Here is a 21,220-nt window from a genome sequence, read left to right as displayed (position 1 = left end):
TGTGTGTCTGTGTGGTGTACGTGTCTCTCTGTGTGTGTCTGTGTGGTGTACGTGTCTCTCTGTGTGTGTCTGTGTGGTGTACGTGTCTCTCTGTGTGTGATCCCATTGCTATGATTCTGCTTCATCAATCACACTGTGGTGGCATGAAAGACCTTGTGTTTGTAGAATAATTGTCCCCATTTGAGATGAATGATTGATGTAATGTTTCCAATTAGACCATGCCACACAGTGGAAGATGTCGTGGACTGTGTCCCAAATGCCACCATATTCCCTATATAGTGCACAACCTTATAGGCCTTGGTCAAAAGTAGTGCACTATATAAGGAATAGCATGCCATATGGGTCTCACTGTGCTCCCTGCCTAGAACTGAGGTGAAAGGCCTTTTGTCACATCCATCTCGAATGAGCCACCCGTAATGAAAGGGGGTGAAATTGGAGTAACACGAAGTGACTCATGGGGCACCATTTGTATTCACAGGAAATGAGGGAAGAGCCGGAATGGCCGCCATCATCGTGAGGCCTGAATGTGAGTTTAGCGGGAAGAAGCTATTTGACCACGTCCTCAATGATCTACCAGGCTATGCTCGTCCTCTCTTCATAAGGCTTCAGGTAAGGAACGTTTGACACACCGACTTCCTTGACATGATCTGATGAAGTAGAGGCAATTTTCTAATGTTCACTTTTTCCAGTGTTTTGACTAGTGGACTCTGTTTTTAAAATGTTTACTTAAGCTTCTCTTACCAAGGGTAGGACAGTAATTAGGAATGAATAGATCATCGTTTGCTTATCTGTAAGGGATGTCAATGATTGATTGTAAAAGCGCGAAGAAATACTTTGTTATAGTGGTGGCCTCTTCTGGTCACATGTGTACACTACAGCCCTGACAGGTCAATGTCATTGTAGAGAACGTTCCATTTTTAAATTGTATTTATTATGGATCCCCATTAGCTGCTGCCAAAGCAGCTAAATCTAATTGTACTGCTTCCTGTCAGTTACTTGATGTGGAATAGAGTTCCATGTAGTCATGGCTCTATGTAGTACTGTGGAATAGAGTTCCATGTAGTCATGGCTCTATGTAGTACTGTGGAATAGAGTTCCATGTAGTCATGGCTCTATGTAGTACTGTGCGTCTCCCATAGTCTGTTCTGGACTTGGGGACTGTGAAGAGACATCTTGTGGGTTATGCATGGGTGTCTGAGCTGTGTGCCAGTAGTTTTAGACAGACAGCTCGGTGCATTCAACATGTCAATACCTCTCATAAATAAAAGTAGTGATGAAGTCGATCTCTCCTCCACTTTCAGCCAGGAGAGATTGACGTGCATATTATTCATATTAGCCCTCTGTGTACATCCAAGGGCCAGCCGTGCTGCCCTGTTCTGAGCCAATTGCAAAGTACTTTTTTGTGACACCTGACCACACGACTGAACAGTAGTCAAGGTGCGACAAAACTAGCGTCTGTAGGACCTGCCTTGTTGATAAAGTTGTTAAGAAGGCAGAGCATTGCTTTATTATAAACAGACTTCTCCCAATCTTAGCTACTACTGTATCAATATGTTTTGACAATGACAGTTTACAATCGAATGTTACTCCAAGCAGTTTAGTCATCTCAATTTCCACATTATTTATTACAAGATTTAGTTGGGGTTTAGTGAGTGTTTTGTTCCAATTACAATGCTTTAGGTTTTAGAAATATTTAGGACCAACTTATTCCTTGCCACCCATTCTGCAACTAACTGCAGCTCTTTGTTAAGTGTTGCAGTCATTTCAGTCACTGTAGTAGCTGATGTGTATAGTGTTGAGTCATCTGCATACATAGAAACTCTGGTTTTACTCAGTCAGTGGCACGTCGTTAGTAGAAATTTAAAAAAGCAAGGGGCCTAAACAGCTACCCTAATTCCTGATTCTAACTGGATTATATTTGATAGGCTTCCATTAAAGTACACCCTCTGTGTTCTGTTAGACAAGTATCTCTCTGTCCACATTATAGCAGGGGGTGTAAAGCCATAACACATGTTTTTCCAGCAGCAGACTCTGATCAATAATGTCAAAGGCTGCACGGAAGTCTAACAAGACAGCCCCCACAATCATTTTCTAATCAATTTCTCTCAGCGAATCATTAGTTATTTGTGTAAGTGCTGTGCTTGTTGAGTGTCCTTCCTATAAGCGTGCTGAAATTCTGTTGTCAATTTGTTTACTGTAAAATAGCATTGTATCTGATCAAACACAAATTTTCCCAGAAGTTTAATAAGAGTTTGTAACAGGCTGATTGGTTGTTATTTGAGCCAGTAAAGGGGGCTTTACTATTCTTGGATAGCGGAATGACTTTAGCTTCCCTCCAGGCCTGAGGGCACACACTCTCTAGTAGGCTTAAATTGAAGATGTGTCAAATAGGAATGTCAATATCGTCTGCTATTATCCTCAGTCATTTTCATCTAGATTCTCAGACCCTGGTGGCTTGTCTTTGTTTTTAGACAACAATAATGTTTTCATCTCTTCCACGCCGACTTCACGGAATTCAAAAGTACAGTTCTTGTCTTTCATAATTTGGTCCGATATACTTGGATGTGTAGAGTCAGCGTTTGTTGCTGGCATGTCATCCCTAAGTTTGCTTATCTTGCCAATGGAAAAAGTCATTAAAGTAGTTTGCAATATCAGTGGGCTTTGTGATGAATGAGCCATCTGATTCAATAATTGAAGGAACCGAGTTAAATTTCATTTAAGGTGTCGCAAAGCTTTTTTCTATCATTCTTTATGTAATTTATTTTTGTTTCATAGTGTAGTGTAACATTTAGTCTAGTCACATGATTTCTTAATTTGCAGTATGTTTGCCAATCAGTTGGGCAGCCAGAATTATTTGTCATTCCTGTTGACTCATCCCTCTCAACAAAATAATTTTTCAATTCCTCACCAATCCAAGGCTACTGAACAGTTTTTTTAGTCATTTTATTAATGGGTGCTGCTTATTAATAACTGGAATAAGCAATTTCATAAATGTGTCAAGTGCAGCTTCCTCATTACACACCACAGACCAACAAATAGTCTTTACATCAATAACACATGAATCGCTTTAAAACTTATTGTATGACCTCTTATATACTATATTAGGCCCAGCGTCTGGAACCTTGGTTTTCCTAGTGGGTAGCTTGATGATAGTCAATATTTAAATCACCCAGAAAATATACTTCATGCAGATCTTACCAGGGTTAGGGTCAATTCCATTTAAATTCGCGAAGTAAACTGAAATTCTGATTACATTTCTATTGTTTTGTAATTGAAGGATTCAAGGTTTTGACAGGTTGTATAGTTAAGCTTTTATGTAAATATTATTCTGTGGTTTGGTTTGTGTAATCTATATGGACATTCTGCATTTTGATTATCAACAGACTAATATGTTAGAGTTTTTGAATAATGCTTGCCATGTTGTCAAATCATTATTTTAGCATAAAGTGTACAATTTTAGATTGTGAAAGTTAACTTCTGTTTGGGTCATTGAAAAATAATCCCACAACCAGAGAATACAGATCAGAATATGGAATAATGAAAGAGTACCATCACATATTCTCCTTCTATGTTGTAGGAATCAATGGAGATGACGGGAACCTTCAAGCAGCAGAAATTCAATCTAGTGGAGAGCGGATTCAACCCTTCAACAATCTGCAGCCCTCTCTATTTCCTGGATTTCTCCGAGAAAAGCTACGTTCCCCTCACGAACACGCTGTACTGCAGCATTTTGGCTGGCGAGCGGAAGCTATAGTGGTTAACCGTAGCTAAAACCACCAACCCATTTGGTTCACTGAGACGGTGGCAGCATAGTTGTGCCGTTTCGAAGAGGGACCAAGAGTCCATCAATTGGGTCTATTCCTAATTGTGTATAATGTCTGAAATTGTCTCGTATGAGTGGTCGGGATCAACAGAGTGGGTTAATGATGAATGGGGGGGGGGGTCAGTCTTATATTGATGGGGGTGTAAATTGTGCCTCATCTGATTTTATTTTGTTTTTTTACTAAAAAAAATAGCTGTTTTCCTCTCTGGTTTCCAGATCTATTGTCAAGACAGTTCAGCTAAATTGACTTGAGACCAGTAAACCTCGACGATCAGCACTTCCACTGTCCGTCTGTGCCATTTTAATTTGCGGATGGGGTGTCATAAAGTGTCACTAGTTCCTCGTTGAAATGAAGACGAATGACAGACTAAATAGAGGCGTCGTGTGTTTTGAGGCCACCGATGACGATATTCTGGCCACCCAAAATTCTTCGTTCTGACCTACTACACTAACCAACGTAGATATGAACTTTTAACATCAGAAACGCTTTGCTACAAATTGTAGTAATTATTTTTTTTAAATGTAAATGTAATTTATTTTATACATATAGTTAAGGCTCATAATTTTAACCAAAGTAGGTGTGCTTTGCATAAGTACATTTGTTAGGTGTCGTCCAGCAACTGTGTTGAGATAGTGCAGTCCACTAACACAGCACTAGTTTATTAAGTGCATGATGCACTATGTCTTGTTTTCAACAGTTTGCCAGTTAGTCATTACCATCTTGTGTTACTCTTGAGATGTAACCAGACCCAGGTCCAAGTAGTCTTTATTTCCTTACTTGTACTTTTCAATCTGTTTTCAGTGGTTCCGTTGTACGACCACCTCAAGAAAACAAGTACTATTTGGACCCGGGGGTCTGAATGTGATGCAAAGTGATTATATCTACTGTCAAATGACAGCTGAGAAGTTGGTCGGGGATTATTTTAAGGGTCCAACTCAGTCAAACCAGTGTCAATGCCTTATCCCCTCAATAAAATAACAATGTGGTTCTGGTACTGTAAAATACTAGCCTGAGGGCCATTCTGTTGGTGCTATCCTGCCAACTCCTTGTCAGCCAATGTCATGCCAATACTTGTCATATTTGACTTGCAATGGAGTTGGCAAGAGCACAAATGGGTCTGAGACCAGGCTATAGAAGGAGACAACAGGTCTGGGACCAGGCTATAGAAGGAGACAACAGATCTGGGACCAGGCTATAGGAGGAGACAACAGATCTGGGACCAGGCTATAGAAGGAGACAACAGATCTGGGACCAGGCTATAGAAGGAGACACCAGATCTGGGACCAGGAGGAGACAACAGATCTGGGACCAGGCTATAGGAGGAGACACCAGATCTGGGACCAGGCTATAGGAGGAGACCACAGATCTGGGACCAGGCTATAGAAGGAGACAACAGATCTGGGACCAGGCTATAGAAGGAGACACCAGATCTGGGACCAGGAGGAGACAACAGATCTGGGACCAGCCTATAGGAGGAGACACCAGATCTGGGACCAGGCTATAGGAGGAGACCACAGATCTGGGACCAGGCTATAGAAGGAGACAACAGATCCGGGACCAGGCTATAGAAGGAGACAACAGATCTGGGACCAGGCTATAGGAGACAACAGATCTGAGACCAGGCTATAGGAGGAGACAACAGATCTGAGACCAGGCTATAGAAGGAGACAACAGATCTGGGACCAGGATATAGAAGGAGACAACGGATCTGGGACCAGGCTATAGAAGGAGACAACAGATCTGGGACCAGGCTATAGAAGGAGACAATAGATCTGGGACCAGGCTATAGAAGGAGACAACGGGTCTGAGACCAGGCTAGTAAAAGAACAAGCAAGCCACCTCTTATAAGTAGATGCTCCTAGCTTTGTAATTAGGCATCTGGGTAGTTAGCCTCATTTATGCAGTATCTCTGCTTACTAAGGCAGGTTTGAGGCTAAGGCAGGTTTGACTGAATTCAGCCCTTTGTTTAAGAGTATTCTATGTATAGGTTTTATTAATTTGTACAGCTATTTGAACTATGTATTGGGGCGGCAGGGTAGCCTAGCGGTTAGAGCGTTGGACTAGTAAACGAAAGGTTGCAAGTTCGAATCCCTGAGCTGACAAGGTACAAATCTGTTGTTCTGCCCCTGAACAGGCAGTTACCCCACTGTTCCTAGGCCGTCATTGAAAATAAGAATTTGTTCTTAACTGACTTGCCTAGTTAAATAAAGGTAAACTAAAGAAGACTATAGTTTACAATGTAAAATGTTGAATTCATAGGGGTGATCAAGTCCCTATGTTTAATCTAGCTAGGACTATAATATAATTTTCATATAATTTAAGCACAATGAATGATTGCAATGAAGTTAATTTGCGCAGTGTGAAAATCAGCGATTTTTTTAGGTTGACTGATACCTCTTGTTTTACTTTCCTGTTTGGACACAAACACATTTATTTCACTTTATTTAAAATGTTGAATATTTCGTCAAATGGTGTTTTTAACAGCATTTGTTGTTTATCATTTTAATTGGATAGTATTTAATTTGGGTGAATGTGTTGATGTGTCTTGTGTGACAGACACATCAACACTTTCACATTTCAGAGTTATATGGACCACCATTTTCAACTTTTCCTTCAGACACTTATAGTGATACTAGTGCCACCAGATTCAATTTCCTTATACAAATTCAATAGGATTCAATTTCCTTATACAAATTCAATAGGATCACACTTTCCTTATACAAATTCAATAGGATCACAATTTTTCTTATACAAATTCAATAGGATCACAATTTCCATATACAAATTCAATAGGATCACAATTTCCTTATACAAATTCAAAATGATTCAATTCAGATTAAATTTCTGGTGTAATTTGTCATCTTTGCTTTTACCCGAAACCCATCTTTCCAAAATGGAAAATATGCCTGTACATTTTTCCATTAACAGCTAGGGTCTTAGGGCTACAACAGTAAATAGTCCTGGTAATGTCTGTGTGTGTAAAAGCTATAAAGCTATAACACTACTTAACGCTGACAGTTATGTTGAATGCATTACGATGTGGTTTATAATGCATTGTAAAACATGTTATAATCATGTATGACCCCCCCCCCCCTTACCTCATAATGATCATCTCAAATTTCAGTCAGTTGAAAACATGATACATAGAGAGACATATTACAGGCTTTTAAAACAAGACTGATGCTTTCTTACAACAGGTAATAAAGCGTTGTAGCTGCTTCAAGTGGTACTAGTTATACTAGTTATACTAGTTATACCACCTGTTGTGTTGATTCTCTCAGGGTACTTTTACTGTGTGCACTGGGAAGACCTTGCAAGCTGTAGGGTTTTTAACCCATTGAGGTCCAACAGTATATGTACTGTTTTTGTGTTTTCCATTGTCATCATTGAAGCCTTCATTAACAGTTTTTTTTAGAACACATATTTAGCCTAGCTGATTATGGGAATAGTCTGTGCCATTGTGAATATGATATGGAAGAATTATTAAAAGTTTTAAAAAATGACGAGTGTGTGGTTTTACCTGTACTGTGATTATTAGTAATGTGTTTTAAAAAAAATGTTTTATGTAGAACTGGTTAGCACATTTATTTAGAAACGGATGACATCATTTGAGGGCCCACTTCATTGAATCAGACATGGTTAACTAAATTTAGCCTGGTCAAATGTGCTCTTGCCAATTACATTGCTGTCATTGTTTTGGCATGACCACACAAACAGACTGGCACTCAGACTATAGAAAATGACCAAGTGTTCTGAAGTATGACAATCTGTACCGAAGCGTCTTGATATGGGCTAGCCTATTCACTGATTGGTTGAATATTAGCGGTGGCAGACAGACCGCAGATAAACATGCAGACAATACACTTTCATCAACCCAGATTAGAGAATGGAACGGTCATAGAAGACAGAACAGCACTTCTTAATTTGAAGTTTTTTAGAACACTGCATAAGGTGTAAATGTTTACCCTAGTGACCAGTGTTTCCCAACTCCAGTCCTCCAGTAACCCCAACAGTACACATTATGTAGGGCAGTGTTTCCCAGTCCTCCAGTAACCCCAACAGTACACATTATGTAGGGCAGTGTTTCCCAACTCCAGTCCTCCGGTAAGCCCAACAGTACACATTATGTAGGGCAGTGTTTCCCAACTCCAGTCCTCCGGTAAGCCCAACAGTACACATTATGTAGGGCAGTGTTTCCCAGTCCTCCAGTAACCCCAACAGTACACATTATGTAGGGCAGTGTTTCACAACTCCAGTCCTCCAGTAACCCCAACAGTACACATTATGTAGGGCAGTGTTTCCCAGTCCTCCAGTCCTCCAGTAAGCCCCAACAGTACACATTATGTAGGGCAGTGTTTCCCAACTCCAGTCCTCCAGTAACCCCACCAACAGTACACATTTTTGTTGTAACCCTGGACAAGCACACCTGCTTTAATTTATCAACTAATCATCAAGCCGTCAATGAGTTGGATTAAAAATACAATGAATTGTGTTAAGTAAAATTATCCTCTTGGGAAATGGTTAGATATTACTGTGAGCCTACAATGTCACATGCAAATTCAGATAAAATTCAACTCTAATTTTGAGGAAGGAAAATCAAATTTAAAGGAAAACATTCGATAACTCAATAGTATAAAGTTGAGAAGTTTGAGCCATATTCAGCGCAAGAGGACAACATAATAACAACGTCGCAGATAGAAATGTATAGGCCTGACACTAGGCTACTCTTCCGGTCTACAATACAAACCTATCTGTTCTACCGATCGCTTTTCTAGATTCTGCACAGTTGCGCCCTCTGAATGACCCACGCGTCTGTACGCATTCACACGACACAGCTCCTGGAATCATGGCGGACGGTCACAGCAACAACAATCATGTCCCTGTTTTGCTTTCATTTTCGGCGTTTTCGCGGCCGTCCTCTGTGCCTGTTGGTTCTGGATATGAAGTGCTCATTCAAAAGTTTTTGTCAATCTACGGACGCCAGATTGACCTCCATCGTAAATTCATGATTCAATTGTATTCGGACGAGTGGGCACAGTACATTGATTTGCCGAAAGGATTCATCATATCTGAGAAATGCAAGCTACGATTTGTACCTTTGGAAACGGATGTAAGATTCTACCTTTTCGTTTTTTTCAATTGCAAATGTTGTATATAATGATGCACATTATCGCCACAAAAAGTCAAAACCTACTAGTTTACAGTAATTTGACAAATTGAATTGGTTTCATAGAGACAGAGTTGAAAACGGTTCACCACAATACTTTGTAGCTTGGCCTACTTGTCAGTCATACGGTCGCTGTCACAAAAATGCCCAATGTCTTGTAGGTAACATGTTTGTTCCAAAATGGTAAAGAGAAATACTAGCTATCATCCAACATTCATTACAATATTTAATTTAGGTTGCCATATTTCATATTTATTAAATGTATATTGAATTAGTTTACATAATTAGAAAGTCTGTACTGTACAGTAGGTGTTAGTGACGAGAGATGCTTGGAAATGATCAACTTGGTGTAATTATTTATTTAACGTAATTTTTCTACTGTAAAAATCGAACCCTTGGAGTCTACTAATATAACTTTATACATACGTTACTATATGAGGGAAATTAATCGTTTTATTTGGCTACAGTAGGCTATTTTACCAATACACCCTATTTAGTGTGAACTGGCCAAAACAAACGTAGACTTGTATCATTATCACTATGTATATGTGTATCACTAATACAGTAGTAGCCTGAGCTAAATAATCATACAAAATGCATAATATTTGCTTTTGAGTAGCAGGGCTACCAACAATATTGCCTAAAAAATGACATGCAGAAGTTGCCAATATAATTTTTTTTACCCCGTTTTCTCCCTAAGTTCGTGGTATCCAATTGTTTAGTAGCTACTATCTTGTCTCATCACTACAACTCCCGTACGGGCTCGGGAGAGATGATGGTTGAAAGTCATGCGTCCTCTGATACACAACCCAACCAAGCCACACTGCTTCTTAACACAGAGCGCATCCAACCCGGAAGCCAACCGCACCAATGTGTCGGAGGAAACACCTGGCAACCTTGGTTAGCGCGCACTGCGCCCGGCCCGCCACAGGAGTCGCTGGTGCGTGATGAGACAAGGACATCCCTACTGGCCAACCCCTCCCCAACCCAGACGAAGCTAGGCCAATTGTGCGTCGCCCCACGGACCTCCTGGTCGCGGCCAGTTATGACAGAGCCTGGGCTGGCACTGCAGTACAACGCCCTTAACCACTGTGCCATGTCACTACAACGCTAGACATCACTACTGGGACAAGCCAATTTAGCCAATAACCCTAACCCTACCCATTTCAAAGCAACGCTCTGCCCATGTCAAAGCAACGCTCTACACCATTTCAAAGCAACGCTCTACACCATTTCAAAGCAACGCTCTACACCATTTCAAAGCAACGCTCTACACCATTTCAAAGCAACGCTCTACACCATTTCAAAGCAACGCTCTACACCATTTCAAAACAACGCTCTACACCATTTCAAAGCAACGCTCTACACCATTTCAAAGCAACGCTCTACACCATTTCAAAGCAACTCTCTATGGCAGCCATATTTGGTGTAGGGATTTTGAGTAATGTATGCTAATCAGAATTTATAATTCAGTCTTTCTCAGTGGCACTTTTCAACAACCAATGCGCCACTTGGGCTTCCGAGTAAAATGAAGTCAATTTACGATAAATACTTATTTCTCCTCAAAGACTAAGCAGTCAACTAAGCTCAGTCATTGATAATGTAGACTAAATATACAACTATGATGACAAAACCATAAACCATCCTATTGTTTTATATTCAGGTGACAGTACTGGGGAACCTGATCCCTGCCACCACGGTTTTCTTCTGCTGTGACATGCAGGAAAGATTCCGCCCAGCTATCAAGTACTTCGGTGACATCATCAGTGTGGGACAGAGACTGGTAAATTGACCCCCTTTTCATACACCCTTGTTAATTTTACATTTAAGCAATATTTATGTACATTACAAGCCAAAAGTTTGGACACACTACTCATTCCATGGTTTTTCTTTATTTTTCACTATGTTTTACATTGTAGAACTACAATTCGTATTACAATTTGAATGACAATTTGTATTATATGTTGCACATTCGCAAAATGTACAATATGTTACGAATTTGCTAACCGTAATATATGTTCCGAATTCTAGCTAGGTGTCTTGACATTAGTTAGCAATAACAGAATTTAAAATGCCAAGAGTGTGCAAAGATGTCAAGGCAAAGGGTTCCTACTTTGATGAATATAAAATATATTTACATTTCTTGAACACTTTTTTTGATTACTTCCATATGTGTTATTTCATAGTTTTGATGTCTTCACTATTATTCTACAATGTAGAAAATAGTAAAAATAGAGAAAAACCCTTGAATGAGTAGATATGTGTCCACACTTTTGACTGGTACTGTAAATATACACTACCATTCAAAATTTGGGGTCACTTAGAAATGTCCTTGTTTTTGAAAGAAAAACACTTTTTTTGTCCATTAATATAACATCAAATTGATCAGAAATTACAGTGTAGACATTGTTAATGTTGTAAATGACTATTGTAGCTGGAAACGGCTGATTATTAATGGAATATCTACATAGGTCTACAGAGGCCCATTATCAGCAACCATCACTCCTGTGTTCTAATGGCATGTTGTGTTAGCTAATCCAAGTTTATCATTTTAAAAGGCTAATTGATCGTTAGAAAACCCTTTTGCAATTATGTTAGCACAGCTGAAAACTGTTGTCCTGATTAAAGAAGCAATAAAACTGGCCTTCTTTAGACTAGTTGAGTATCTGGAACATCAGCATTTGTGGGTTCGATTACAGGCTCAAAATGGCCAGAAACAAATAACTTTCTTCTGAAACTCGTCAGTCTATTCTTGTTCTGAGAAATTAAGGCTAATCCATGAGGAGAAATTGTCAAGAAACTGAAGATCTCGTACAACACTGTGTACTACTCCCTTCACAGAACAGCTCAAACTGGATCTAACCAGAATAGAAAGAGGAGTGGGAGGCCCCGGTGCAGAACTGAGCAAGAGGACAAGTACATTAGTGTCTAGTTTGAGAAACAGACACATCACAAGTCCTCAACTGGCAGCTTCATTAAATAGTACAACAAAATACCAGTCTCAATGTGAACAGTGAAGAGGCGTCTCCGGGATGCTAGCCACCATTTGCACACAGATTAATAGATCATGATGCTATTTAGCAGTAGACTAGGCAGCATTGCAAAGAAAAAGGTATAATAATAATAATTGACATTTCCTGTTGCTGCAGGATTATTTTCCTGCTTTTGAAAACTTGCTCAAATTAAGAGTCTACATCTGTATATGACATGTATATATTCCCCTCCATCCCCTCTACTGTGTAGCTTCAGGGGGCTCGTATCCTGGGGATCCCCGTCATCGTGTCGGAGCAGTACCCCAAAGGCCTGGGTAGCACTGTGCAGGAGATGGACCTCACCGGAGCCAGGCTGGTGTTCCCTAAGACCAAGTTCTCCATGGTGCTGCCTGAGGCTGAGGCAGCCCTGGCCGACCTGCCGGGGGTCCGCAGCGTGGTGCTGTTCGGGGTGGAGGTAAGGTTCAGAGAGAGGGACACTGTCCCAGACTGTATGCCGTTTGCACTTGTGGAGATAGGAGAGGGTGTGATAGCTGTAGGGAAGGATGGAGCTCCCACCATGTTTTTTATTTATTTATTTATTTCACCTTTATTTAACCAGGTAGGCAAGTTGAGAACAAGTTCTCATTTACAATTGCGACCTGGCCAAGATAAAGCAAAGCAGTTCGACAGATACAACGACACAGAGTTACACATGGAGTAAAACAAACATACAGTCAATAATACAGTATAAACAACTCTATATACAATGTGAGCAAGTGAGGTGAGAAGGGAGGTAAAGGCAAAAAAGGCCATGGTGGCAAAGTAAATACAAAATAGCAAGTAAAACACTGGAATGGTAGTTTTGCAATGGAAGAATGTGCAAAGTAGACATAAAAATAATGGGGTGCAAAGGAGCAAAATAAATTAAATACAGTTGGGAAAGAGGTAGTTGTTTGGGCTAAATTATAGGTGGGCTATGTACAGGTGCAGTAATCTGTAAGATGCTCTGACAGTTGTTGCTTTTACACCAATGGTTCCAAACCTTTGTTGAACTGTGGCACACCTCAAAGGGATAAAACATTCGGCTGCACACCTGCCCTTTCCCTTTGAAATGATTTAGTGGGAATGACCTCCATCTGATCAATACTTTTTTTTTAAAGAAGAAAATTAAATAGTGTTCATTTTAAATATTTAGATAGTTTTCATATACTGAACAAAAATATAAATGCAACATGTAAAGTGTTGGTCCAATGTTTCAAGAGCTGAAATAAAAGATCCCAGAAATGTTTCATATGCACAAGAAGCTTATTTCTCTCAAATTTTGGGCACAAATGTGTTTACATCCCTGTTAGTGAGCATTTCTCCTTTGCCAAGATAATCCATCCACCTGACAGGTGTGGCATATCAAGAAGCTGATTAAACAGCATGGTCATTACACAGGTGCACCTTGTGCCGGGACAATAAAAGGCCACTCTAAAATGTGCAGTTTTGTTACACAACACAATGCCACAGATGCCTCAAGTTTTGAGGGAGCGTGTAATTGGCATGCTGACTGCAGGAATGTCCACCAGGGCTATTGCCAGAGAATTGAATGTTGATTTCTCTACCATAAGCCGCCTCCAACATCATTTTAGAGAATTTGGCAGTACTTCCAACTGTCCTCACAACCGCAGACCACGTGTAAGCACGCCAGCCCAGGGGAAAACTCATTCTGATTACCTGGGCCTGGCTCCTCAGTGGGGGGGGAGTCAGATACTGTATATAGCCTCTCTACTGTATATAGCCTCTCTACTGTATATAGCCTCGCTTCTGTTATTTTTCACTGTCTTTTTACTGTTGTTTCATTTCTTCACTTACCTATTGTTCACCTAATACCTTTATTGCACTATTGGTTAGAGCCTGTAAGTCAGCATTTCACTACAAGGTGCACCTGTTGTATTCAGCATTTCACTATAAGGTGCACCTGTTGTATTCAGCATTTCACTATAAGGTGCACCTGTTCTATTCAGCATTTCACTGTAAGGTCTACCTACACCTGTTGTATTCAGCATTTCACTGTAAGGTCTACTACACCTGTTGTATTCAGCATTTCACTGTAAGGTCTACTACACCTGTTGTATTCAGCATTTCACTGTAAGGTCTACTACACCTGTTGTATTCAGCATTTCACTGTAAGGTCTACTACACCTGTTGTATTCAGCATTTCACTGTAAGGTCTACTACACCTGTTGTATTCAGCATTTCACTGTAAGGTCTACCTACACCTGTTGTATTCTGCATTTCACTGTAAGGTCTACCTACACCTGTTGTATTCTGCATTTCACTGTAAGGTCTACCTACACCTGTTGTATTCAGCATTTCACTGTAAGGTCTACTACACCTGTTGTATTCAGCATTTCACTGTAAGGTCTACCTACACCTGTTGTATTCAGCATTTCACTGTAAGGTCTACTACACCTGTTGTATTCAGCATTTCACTACAAGGTGCACCTGTTGTATTCTGCATTTCACTGTAAGGTCTACTACACCTGTTGTATTCAGCATTTCACTGTAAGGTCTACTACACCTGTTGTATTCAGCATTTCACTGTAAGGTCTACTACACCTGTTGTATTCAGCATTTCACTGTAAGGTTGTATTCAGCGCACGTGACAAATAAACTTGGATTTGATTTGATTGATATCCAATCTGCCAAAATGTACTCTCATTGTATAGGGGCAGACTGTTTTACACGCTGCCGCCATCTAGGGGTGTAGTTTAGTGGTACAGATGATTTGGACAACAGAGGGTGAAATCCCAGTACAGTACAATTAGAACGTATGCACTTAAAAACCAAAGATATGTCCTTTTATTAGTAGCCATTTTGTCATCCGGACTTTGAACATAGCTCTTCCTATACGTAACCCAGACCTCCTGTGTTGTCTGTCTCAGACCCATGTGTGCATCCAGCAGACAGCCCTAGACCTGCTAGCGAGGGGTTTCGAGGTGCACATGGTGGCAGACTCCACCTCATCCCGTAGCATGATGGACAGAATGTTTGCACTGGAGGTAAGTATCATATTTTCATGGATTATTTAAATGTATATTTTCATTTATTTATTTTTTATCTTTTTAAATTTTTTATAAACTAGGCAAGTCCGTTAAGAACAAATTCTTATTTTAAAACGACGGCCTATCCCGGCCAAACCTTCCCCTAACCAGGATGATGGTGTGCACCGCCCTATGGGACTCCAGATCACGACAGGTTGTGATACAGCCCAGGATCGAACCAGGGTCTGTAGTGACACCTCTAGCACAGTGTCTTACACCGCTGTGCCACTCGGGAGCCTTATATACAGCCTTATATACATATTTGCATAATATCACATCACAGGGGTCACCAACGTGGTAGCTCGCAGGCAACCCGTTAGATGCGACCCGTTAGCTCGCAGGCGACCCGGTAGCTCGCAGGCGACCCCGGTAGCTGCGACCCGGTAGCTCGCAGGCGACCCGTTAGCTCGCAGGCGACCCGTTAGCTTGCAGGCGACCCGTTAGCTCGCAGGCGACCCGGTAGCTGCGACCCGTTAGCTCGCAGGCGACCCGGTAGCTCGCAGGCGACCCGTTAGCTCGCAGGCTGTCAATGAGAATGAATCAGTAATATAACTTGATTCCATTCGTGAACACAGAATTACAGAATTACAGAATCACAGAATTACAGAATCACAGAACTACACAGAACTACAGAATCACAGAACTACAGAATCACAGAATTACAGAATCACAGAATTATAGAATCACAGAATTACAGAATCACAGAATTACAGAATTATAGAATCACAGAATTACAGAATCACAGAATTACAGAATTATAGAATCACAGAATTACAGAATCACAGATTTACAGAATTATAGAATCACAGAATTACAGAATCACATAATGCTGCAAAGTAAAAAGCAGCAGGTATTGGTATCGCGAGAAGACGGCTCTGCTAGGTTCGCTAAGGGATATTGAGTGAATAAGCTATTTGACTCCATTTGAATCAAATACATATATGCTGCTGAAAACATATCTACAAGTTATTTTCAACATTTTCATGGTGAAAGATGGTGCTACTAACAACGATCCATTTAAACAATTCCATTTCAGTTCCAGTCAATTCAGTAAGTCCACTGATAAAACAAAAAAACTCCAATGCGTTTCAATTAGTAAAATGTGGAATTGGAAATGGAATTTGGTTTACTTTCTGAATTGAAGTGGAATTGACCTCAATCCTGCTACCAACAACAATACATGAAAAGTGTGAGTAGCTCGGACATTTACTTTGTACAGTATGAAGACATTCTTCTAAAATAAAAGTTTGGAGAGCGCAGCAGCACCATATGAACCTATATCAATATTCCATGTTCTACCTACCGCCTTTGAGCAAGGCACTTCAAACTGATCTGGGGTTGTTGCACTGTAACTGACTTTGGCTCTGGCCCCAAACTCTCTCTCTCTCTCTCTCTCTCTCTCTCTCTCTGCTCTGACCCCAGCCTCTCGTTCTCTCGCTCTCCTGGCTCTGACCAAAACCACACTCTCTGGTTCTGACCCCAACCTCTCGTTCTCTTTCTCTCTCGCTCTCCTGGCTCTGACCCCAACCTCTCGTTCTCTCTCTCTCTCTGTGTGTCTTGCTCTCGCTCTCTCTCTCGCTCTCTCTCTGTGTGTCTTGCTCTCTCGCTCTCTCTCTCTCTCTCTCTCTGTGTGTCTTGCTCTCTCGCTCTCTCTCTCTCTCTGAGTGTCTTGCTCTCTCGCTCTCTCTCTCTCTCTCTCTCTCTCTCTCTCTCTCTCTCTCTGTGTGTCTTGCTCTCTCGCTCTCTCTCTCTCTGTGTGTCTTGCTCTCTCGCTCGCTCTCTCTCTCTCTCTCTCTCTGTGTGTCTTGCTCTCTCTCTCTCTCTCTCTGTGTCTTGCTCTCTCTCTCTCTCTCTGTGTCTCCCTCTCTCTCTCTCTCTCTCTGCGTCTCTCTCTCTCTCTCTCTGCGTCTCTCTCTCTCTCTCTGCGTCTCTCTCTCTGTGTCTCTCTCTCTCTCTGCCTCTCTCTCTGCGTCTCTCTCGCTTTCTCCTTATATCTTGTGCTCTATATTAGACACCACTGCACTCTATACTCCTCTGTAAACCGGTCATCTCTGTATACCCGTCGCATGACCCACTGGTTGTAGCTTATTTATAAAACTCTGTTAGGCCTCACTCCCCCTATCTGAGATATCTACTGCAGCCCTCATCCTCCACATACAACACCTGTTCCGCCAGTCACATTCTGTTAAAGATCCCCAAAGCACCCACATCCCTGGGTCGCTGGTCTTTTCAGTTCGTGGCAGAAAGGAACATGTAAACTGGACAGTGTTATCTCCATCTCTTCATTCAAAGACTCAATCATGGAAACTCTTACTGACAGTTGTAGCTGCTTTGCGTGATGTATTGATATCTCTTCCTTCTTGCCCTTTGTGCTGTTGTCTGTGCCCAATAATGTTTGTACCCTGTTTTGTGCTGCTACCATGTTGTGCTGCTCCCATGTTGTCATGTTGTGCTGCTCCCATGTTGTCATGTTGTGTTGCTACCATGTTGTCATGTTGTGCTGCTCCCATGTTGTCATGTTGTGTTGCTACCATGTTGTCATGTTGTGTTGCTACCATGTTGTCATGTTGTGCTGCTCCCATGTTGTCATTTTGTGTTGCTACCATGTTGTCATGTTGTGCTGCTCCCATGTTGTCATGTTGTGCTGCTCCCATGTTGTCATGTTGTGTTGCTACCATGTTGTCATGTTGTGTTGCTCCCATGTTGTCATGTTGTGCTGCTCCCATGTTGTCATGTTGTGCTGCTCCCATGTTGTCATGTTGTGTTGCTACCATGTTGTCATGTTGTGTTGCTACCATGTTGTCATGTTGTGTTGCTCCCATGTTGTCATGTTGTGTTGCTCCCATGTTGTCATGTTGTGCTGCTCCCATGTTGTCATGTTGTGTTGCTCCCATGTTGTCATGTTGTGTTGCTCCCATGTTGTCATGTTGTGTTGCTCCCATGTTGTCATGTTGTGTTGCTCCCATGTTGTCATGTTGTGTTGCTCCCATGTTGTCATGTTGTGTTGCTCCCATGTGTGTTGTCATGTTGTGTTGCTCCCATGTGTGTTGTCATGTGTTGCTCCCATGTGTGTTGTCATGTGTTGCTCCCATGTTGTCATGTTGTGTTGCTCCCATGTTGTCATGTTGTGCTGCTCCCATGTTGTCATGTTGTGTTGCTCCCATTTGTGTTGTCATGTTGTGTTGCTCCCATGTTGTCATGTTGTGTTGCTCCCATGTGTGTCATGTTGTGTTGCTACCATGTATGTTGTCATGTGTTGTTGCCATGCTATGTTGTTGTGTTAGGTCTTTCTTTATGTGGTGTTGTGCCCCCGTCCCCACAGGAGGCCTTTTGCCTTTTGGTAGTTCGTCATTGTAAATAAGAATTTGTTCTTTAACTGACTTGACTAGTTAAATAAAGGTTACATTAAAACATAATAATCTCTTTCTATCTCTCTCAGCGAATGGCTCGCACCGGGATCATTGTCACCACCAGTGAGTCTGTCCTCCTCCAGCTGGTAGGCGACAAGGAGCACCCGAAATTCAAGGAGATCCAGAATATCATCAAAGCCAGCGCCCCCGAGTCTGGCTTGCTTTCTAAGGTCTAGACTAGGCCACACATGGTCAAAAAGGAAAAGGTAGAATGTGTCCTTATCCACTTATCCCAGATACAGCTCGGGGCGGCAGGGTAGCCTAGTGTTTAGAGCGTTGGACTAGTAACCGAAAGGTTGCAAGTTCGAATCCCCGAGCTGACAAAGTACAAATCTGTCGTTCTGCCCCTGAACAGGCAGTTAACCCACTGTTCCTAGACCAGTTAACCCACTGTTCCTAGGCTGTCATTGAAAATAAGAATTTGTTCTTAACTGACTTGCCTAGGAAAATAAAGGTACAATAAATAAAAATAAAAGATATGGCTTTATATTCTTGTCGTGGCTAAGGATAGAACGTTTAGGTGTAGAGTAGCCTGATCCTAGATCTGTGGTTAAATTAGTATGTCATGGTTAAGGTTAGGATTGAGGGTAGGGATATCTGTGGTTAGGGACAACTTCTACCATCAAGCAGTGGCAGAGAACCAAGAGGAATCGAGAGGTTTAAAGTGGCAATCTGCAGTTGCTTAATATATTTTTGGAGTTATAATTGAATTATATGTACCCATTGATTCTTGAAGAATATAACTTGGAAATGCCTCATGACCTTAGTTCAGCTGTCACAGTCCACGAGAACCCAAAATATAACCGTATTTTATTCCAATGTTTGTAAACAACAATATATATATTGCATCCATAGCTCTGTCTATGGATTTGAGTGCTTACATTTCACCAGCCCCTCCCTTATCTTTTTTTCTGCTGATTTGATGCTTTAAGGTGAATTGGGGGATGGGCCAGTTTTCCGTCCTGGTCTGGGAAGGGGATGGACCAGTTTTCTGGTCTGGGAAGGGGATGGACCAGTTTTCTGGTCTGGGAAGGGGATGGACCAGTTTTCTGGTCTGGGAAGGGGATGGACCAGTTTTCTGGTCTGGGAAGGGGATGGACCAGTTTTCTGGTCTGGGAAGGGGATGGACCAGTTTTCTGGTCTGGTCTGGGAAGGGGATGGACCAGTTTTCTGTCCTGGTCTGGGAAGGGGATGGGCCAGTTTTCCGTCCTGGTCTGGGAAGGGGATGGGCCAGTTTTCCGTCCTGGTCTGGGAAGGGGATGGACCAGTTTTCCGTCCTGGTCTGGGAAGGGGATGGGCCAGTTTTCCGTCCTGGTCTGGGAAGGGGATGGGCCAGTTTTCCGTCCTGGTCTGGGAAGGGGATGGACCAGTTTTCCGTCCTGGTCTGAGAAGGGGATGGGCCAGTTTTCCGTCCTGGTCTGGGAAGGGGATGGGCCAGTTTTCCGTCCTGGTCTGGGAAGGGGATGGACCAATTTTCTGGTCTGGGAAGGGGATGGACCAGTTTTCCGTCCTGGTCTGGGAAGGGGATGGACCAGTTTTCCGTCCTGATCTGGGAAGGGGATGGACCAGTTTTCTTTCGGTCCTGGTCTGGGAAGGGGATGGACCAGTTTTCTTTCGGTCCTGGTCTGGGAAGCTCATTGCGTATGCAGCATTTCACTCCAGCTGGAGTAAATATTGTGAAAATCCAACCTTGTTGTCGGGAAGGACTTGTCTGGAACTGGAAGTGCTCATTGAGGTGATGTCGTAGGACCCACTACATTTCCACTGACCAGTTTCATGTGGGTTTGATGAATACCGGGTCTCAGACTAGGTTTGGGAAACCTTGGCTGGGCTTATTTATGTACCAATGATATTTATGCACTGAGCGTTCCAGCCTGCCCGAGCACATGGGTGATTAAGTGCTTGCTTCATGTGACTGGTATATTGTATGTGAGTCTGGGTATGATCTAGAAAAATGATATATTGATATATGATATATTTCGTAATGTATAATTCCTGTTTCCCTTTTTTGTCAACAGCTCACAGCATGACAGTATTTCGGAATTGAACTTCCTCGTCTATTTTTATTATGTGTTCAGTGGCATGCCTTATTCTCTTATCTGCCTGTAATGAAAAAGGGGAAATAAATATAAGAAATTGTTGAGACATTTCTTTGATCTAGTTCTTACCCTTTTCGTTAAACCATGAAAATAAAACATTTCACAAAAGGCTTATTACACTAGTAAGCCTCATCGTAAATTATAAAAATCCCTCAACGTCAAAAGTGTCTGCAAGCGTGTGAGACTACAGTACCTATCTGGTGTCTACAGTACCCATATGGTGTCTACAGTACCTATCTGACTATCTGGTGTCTACAGTACCCATCTGGTGTCTACAGTACCCATCTGGTGTCTACAGAACCCATCTGGTGTCTACAGTACCCATCTGGTGTCTACAGTACCCATCTGGTGTCTACAGTACCCATCTGGTGTCTACAGTACCCATCTGGTGTCTACAGTACCCATCTGGTGTCTACAGTACCTATCTGGTGTCTACAGTACCTATCTGACTATCTGGTGTCTACAGAACCCATCTGGTGTCTACAGAACCCATCTGGTGTCTACAGAACCCATCTGGTGTCTACAGTACCCATCTGGTGTCTACAGTACCCATCTGGTGTCTACAGTACCCATCTGGTGTCTACAGTACCCATCTGGTGTCTACAGTACCCATCTGACTATCTGGTGTCTACCGTACCTATCTGGTGTCTACCGTACCT

At 41.9% G+C, this 21,220-nt stretch overlaps 2 protein-coding genes across 3 annotated transcripts in view; both read left to right on the top strand.

Annotated features, from left to right (window-relative positions):
* slc27a6 (solute carrier family 27 member 6) overlaps nt 1-5,041 on the top strand; it is a 39,088-nt gene extending 34,047 nt beyond the window's left edge. The window contains exons 9-10 of the mRNA XM_046290607.1: nt 479-609; nt 3,578-5,041. Of these exons, the coding sequence (XP_046146563.1) occupies nt 479-609; nt 3,578-3,754 (308 nt within the window). The 3' untranslated portion in view covers nt 3,755-5,041. The remainder of the gene's footprint in view (nt 1-478; nt 610-3,577) is intronic.
* A 3,537-nt stretch (nt 5,042-8,578) lies between these two features.
* isoc1 (isochorismatase domain containing 1) lies at nt 8,579-20,611 on the top strand. Of its 2 annotated transcripts, XM_046290606.1 has the most exons (6): nt 8,579-8,934; nt 10,655-10,774; nt 12,235-12,438; nt 14,894-15,010; nt 18,492-18,668; nt 20,481-20,611. In XM_046290606.1, exons 1-5 carry the CDS (start codon nt 8,671-8,673, stop codon nt 18,636-18,638), a joined length of 852 nt encoding a protein of 283 aa, XP_046146562.1. In that variant the 5' UTR covers nt 8,579-8,670; the 3' UTR covers nt 18,639-18,668; nt 20,481-20,611. The 2 variants fall into 2 exon arrangements, with proteins under 2 accessions (XP_046146562.1, XP_046146561.1); XM_046290605.1 differs by having other exon boundaries at nt 8,584-8,934; nt 18,492-20,611.
* The last annotated feature ends 609 nt before the right edge of the window (nt 20,612-21,220 follow it).

The sequence above is a fragment of the Oncorhynchus gorbuscha genome, linkage group LG11 (assembly GCF_021184085.1).
Source record: "Oncorhynchus gorbuscha isolate QuinsamMale2020 ecotype Even-year linkage group LG11, OgorEven_v1.0, whole genome shotgun sequence".
NCBI lineage: Eukaryota > Metazoa > Chordata > Actinopteri > Salmoniformes > Salmonidae > Oncorhynchus > Oncorhynchus gorbuscha.
Note: the sequence above shows the minus strand (reverse complement) of the source record. Positions and strands in the feature narration are given on the sequence as shown.

Bases quoted from the DNA above. Each gene is read 5' to 3' on its own strand.
- isoc1 (XM_046290606.1), top strand. From the start codon at position 8,671: ATGGCGGACGGTCACAGCAACAACAATCATGTCCCTGTTTTGCTTTCA. The intron at 10,775-12,234 runs GTAAATTGACCC...TCTACTGTGTAG, and splicing joins TCAGTGTGGGACAGAGACTG to CTTCAGGGGGCTCGTATCCT. The intron at 15,011-18,491 runs GTAAGTATCATA...TATCTCTCTCAG, and splicing joins ACAGAATGTTTGCACTGGAG to CGAATGGCTCGCACCGGGAT.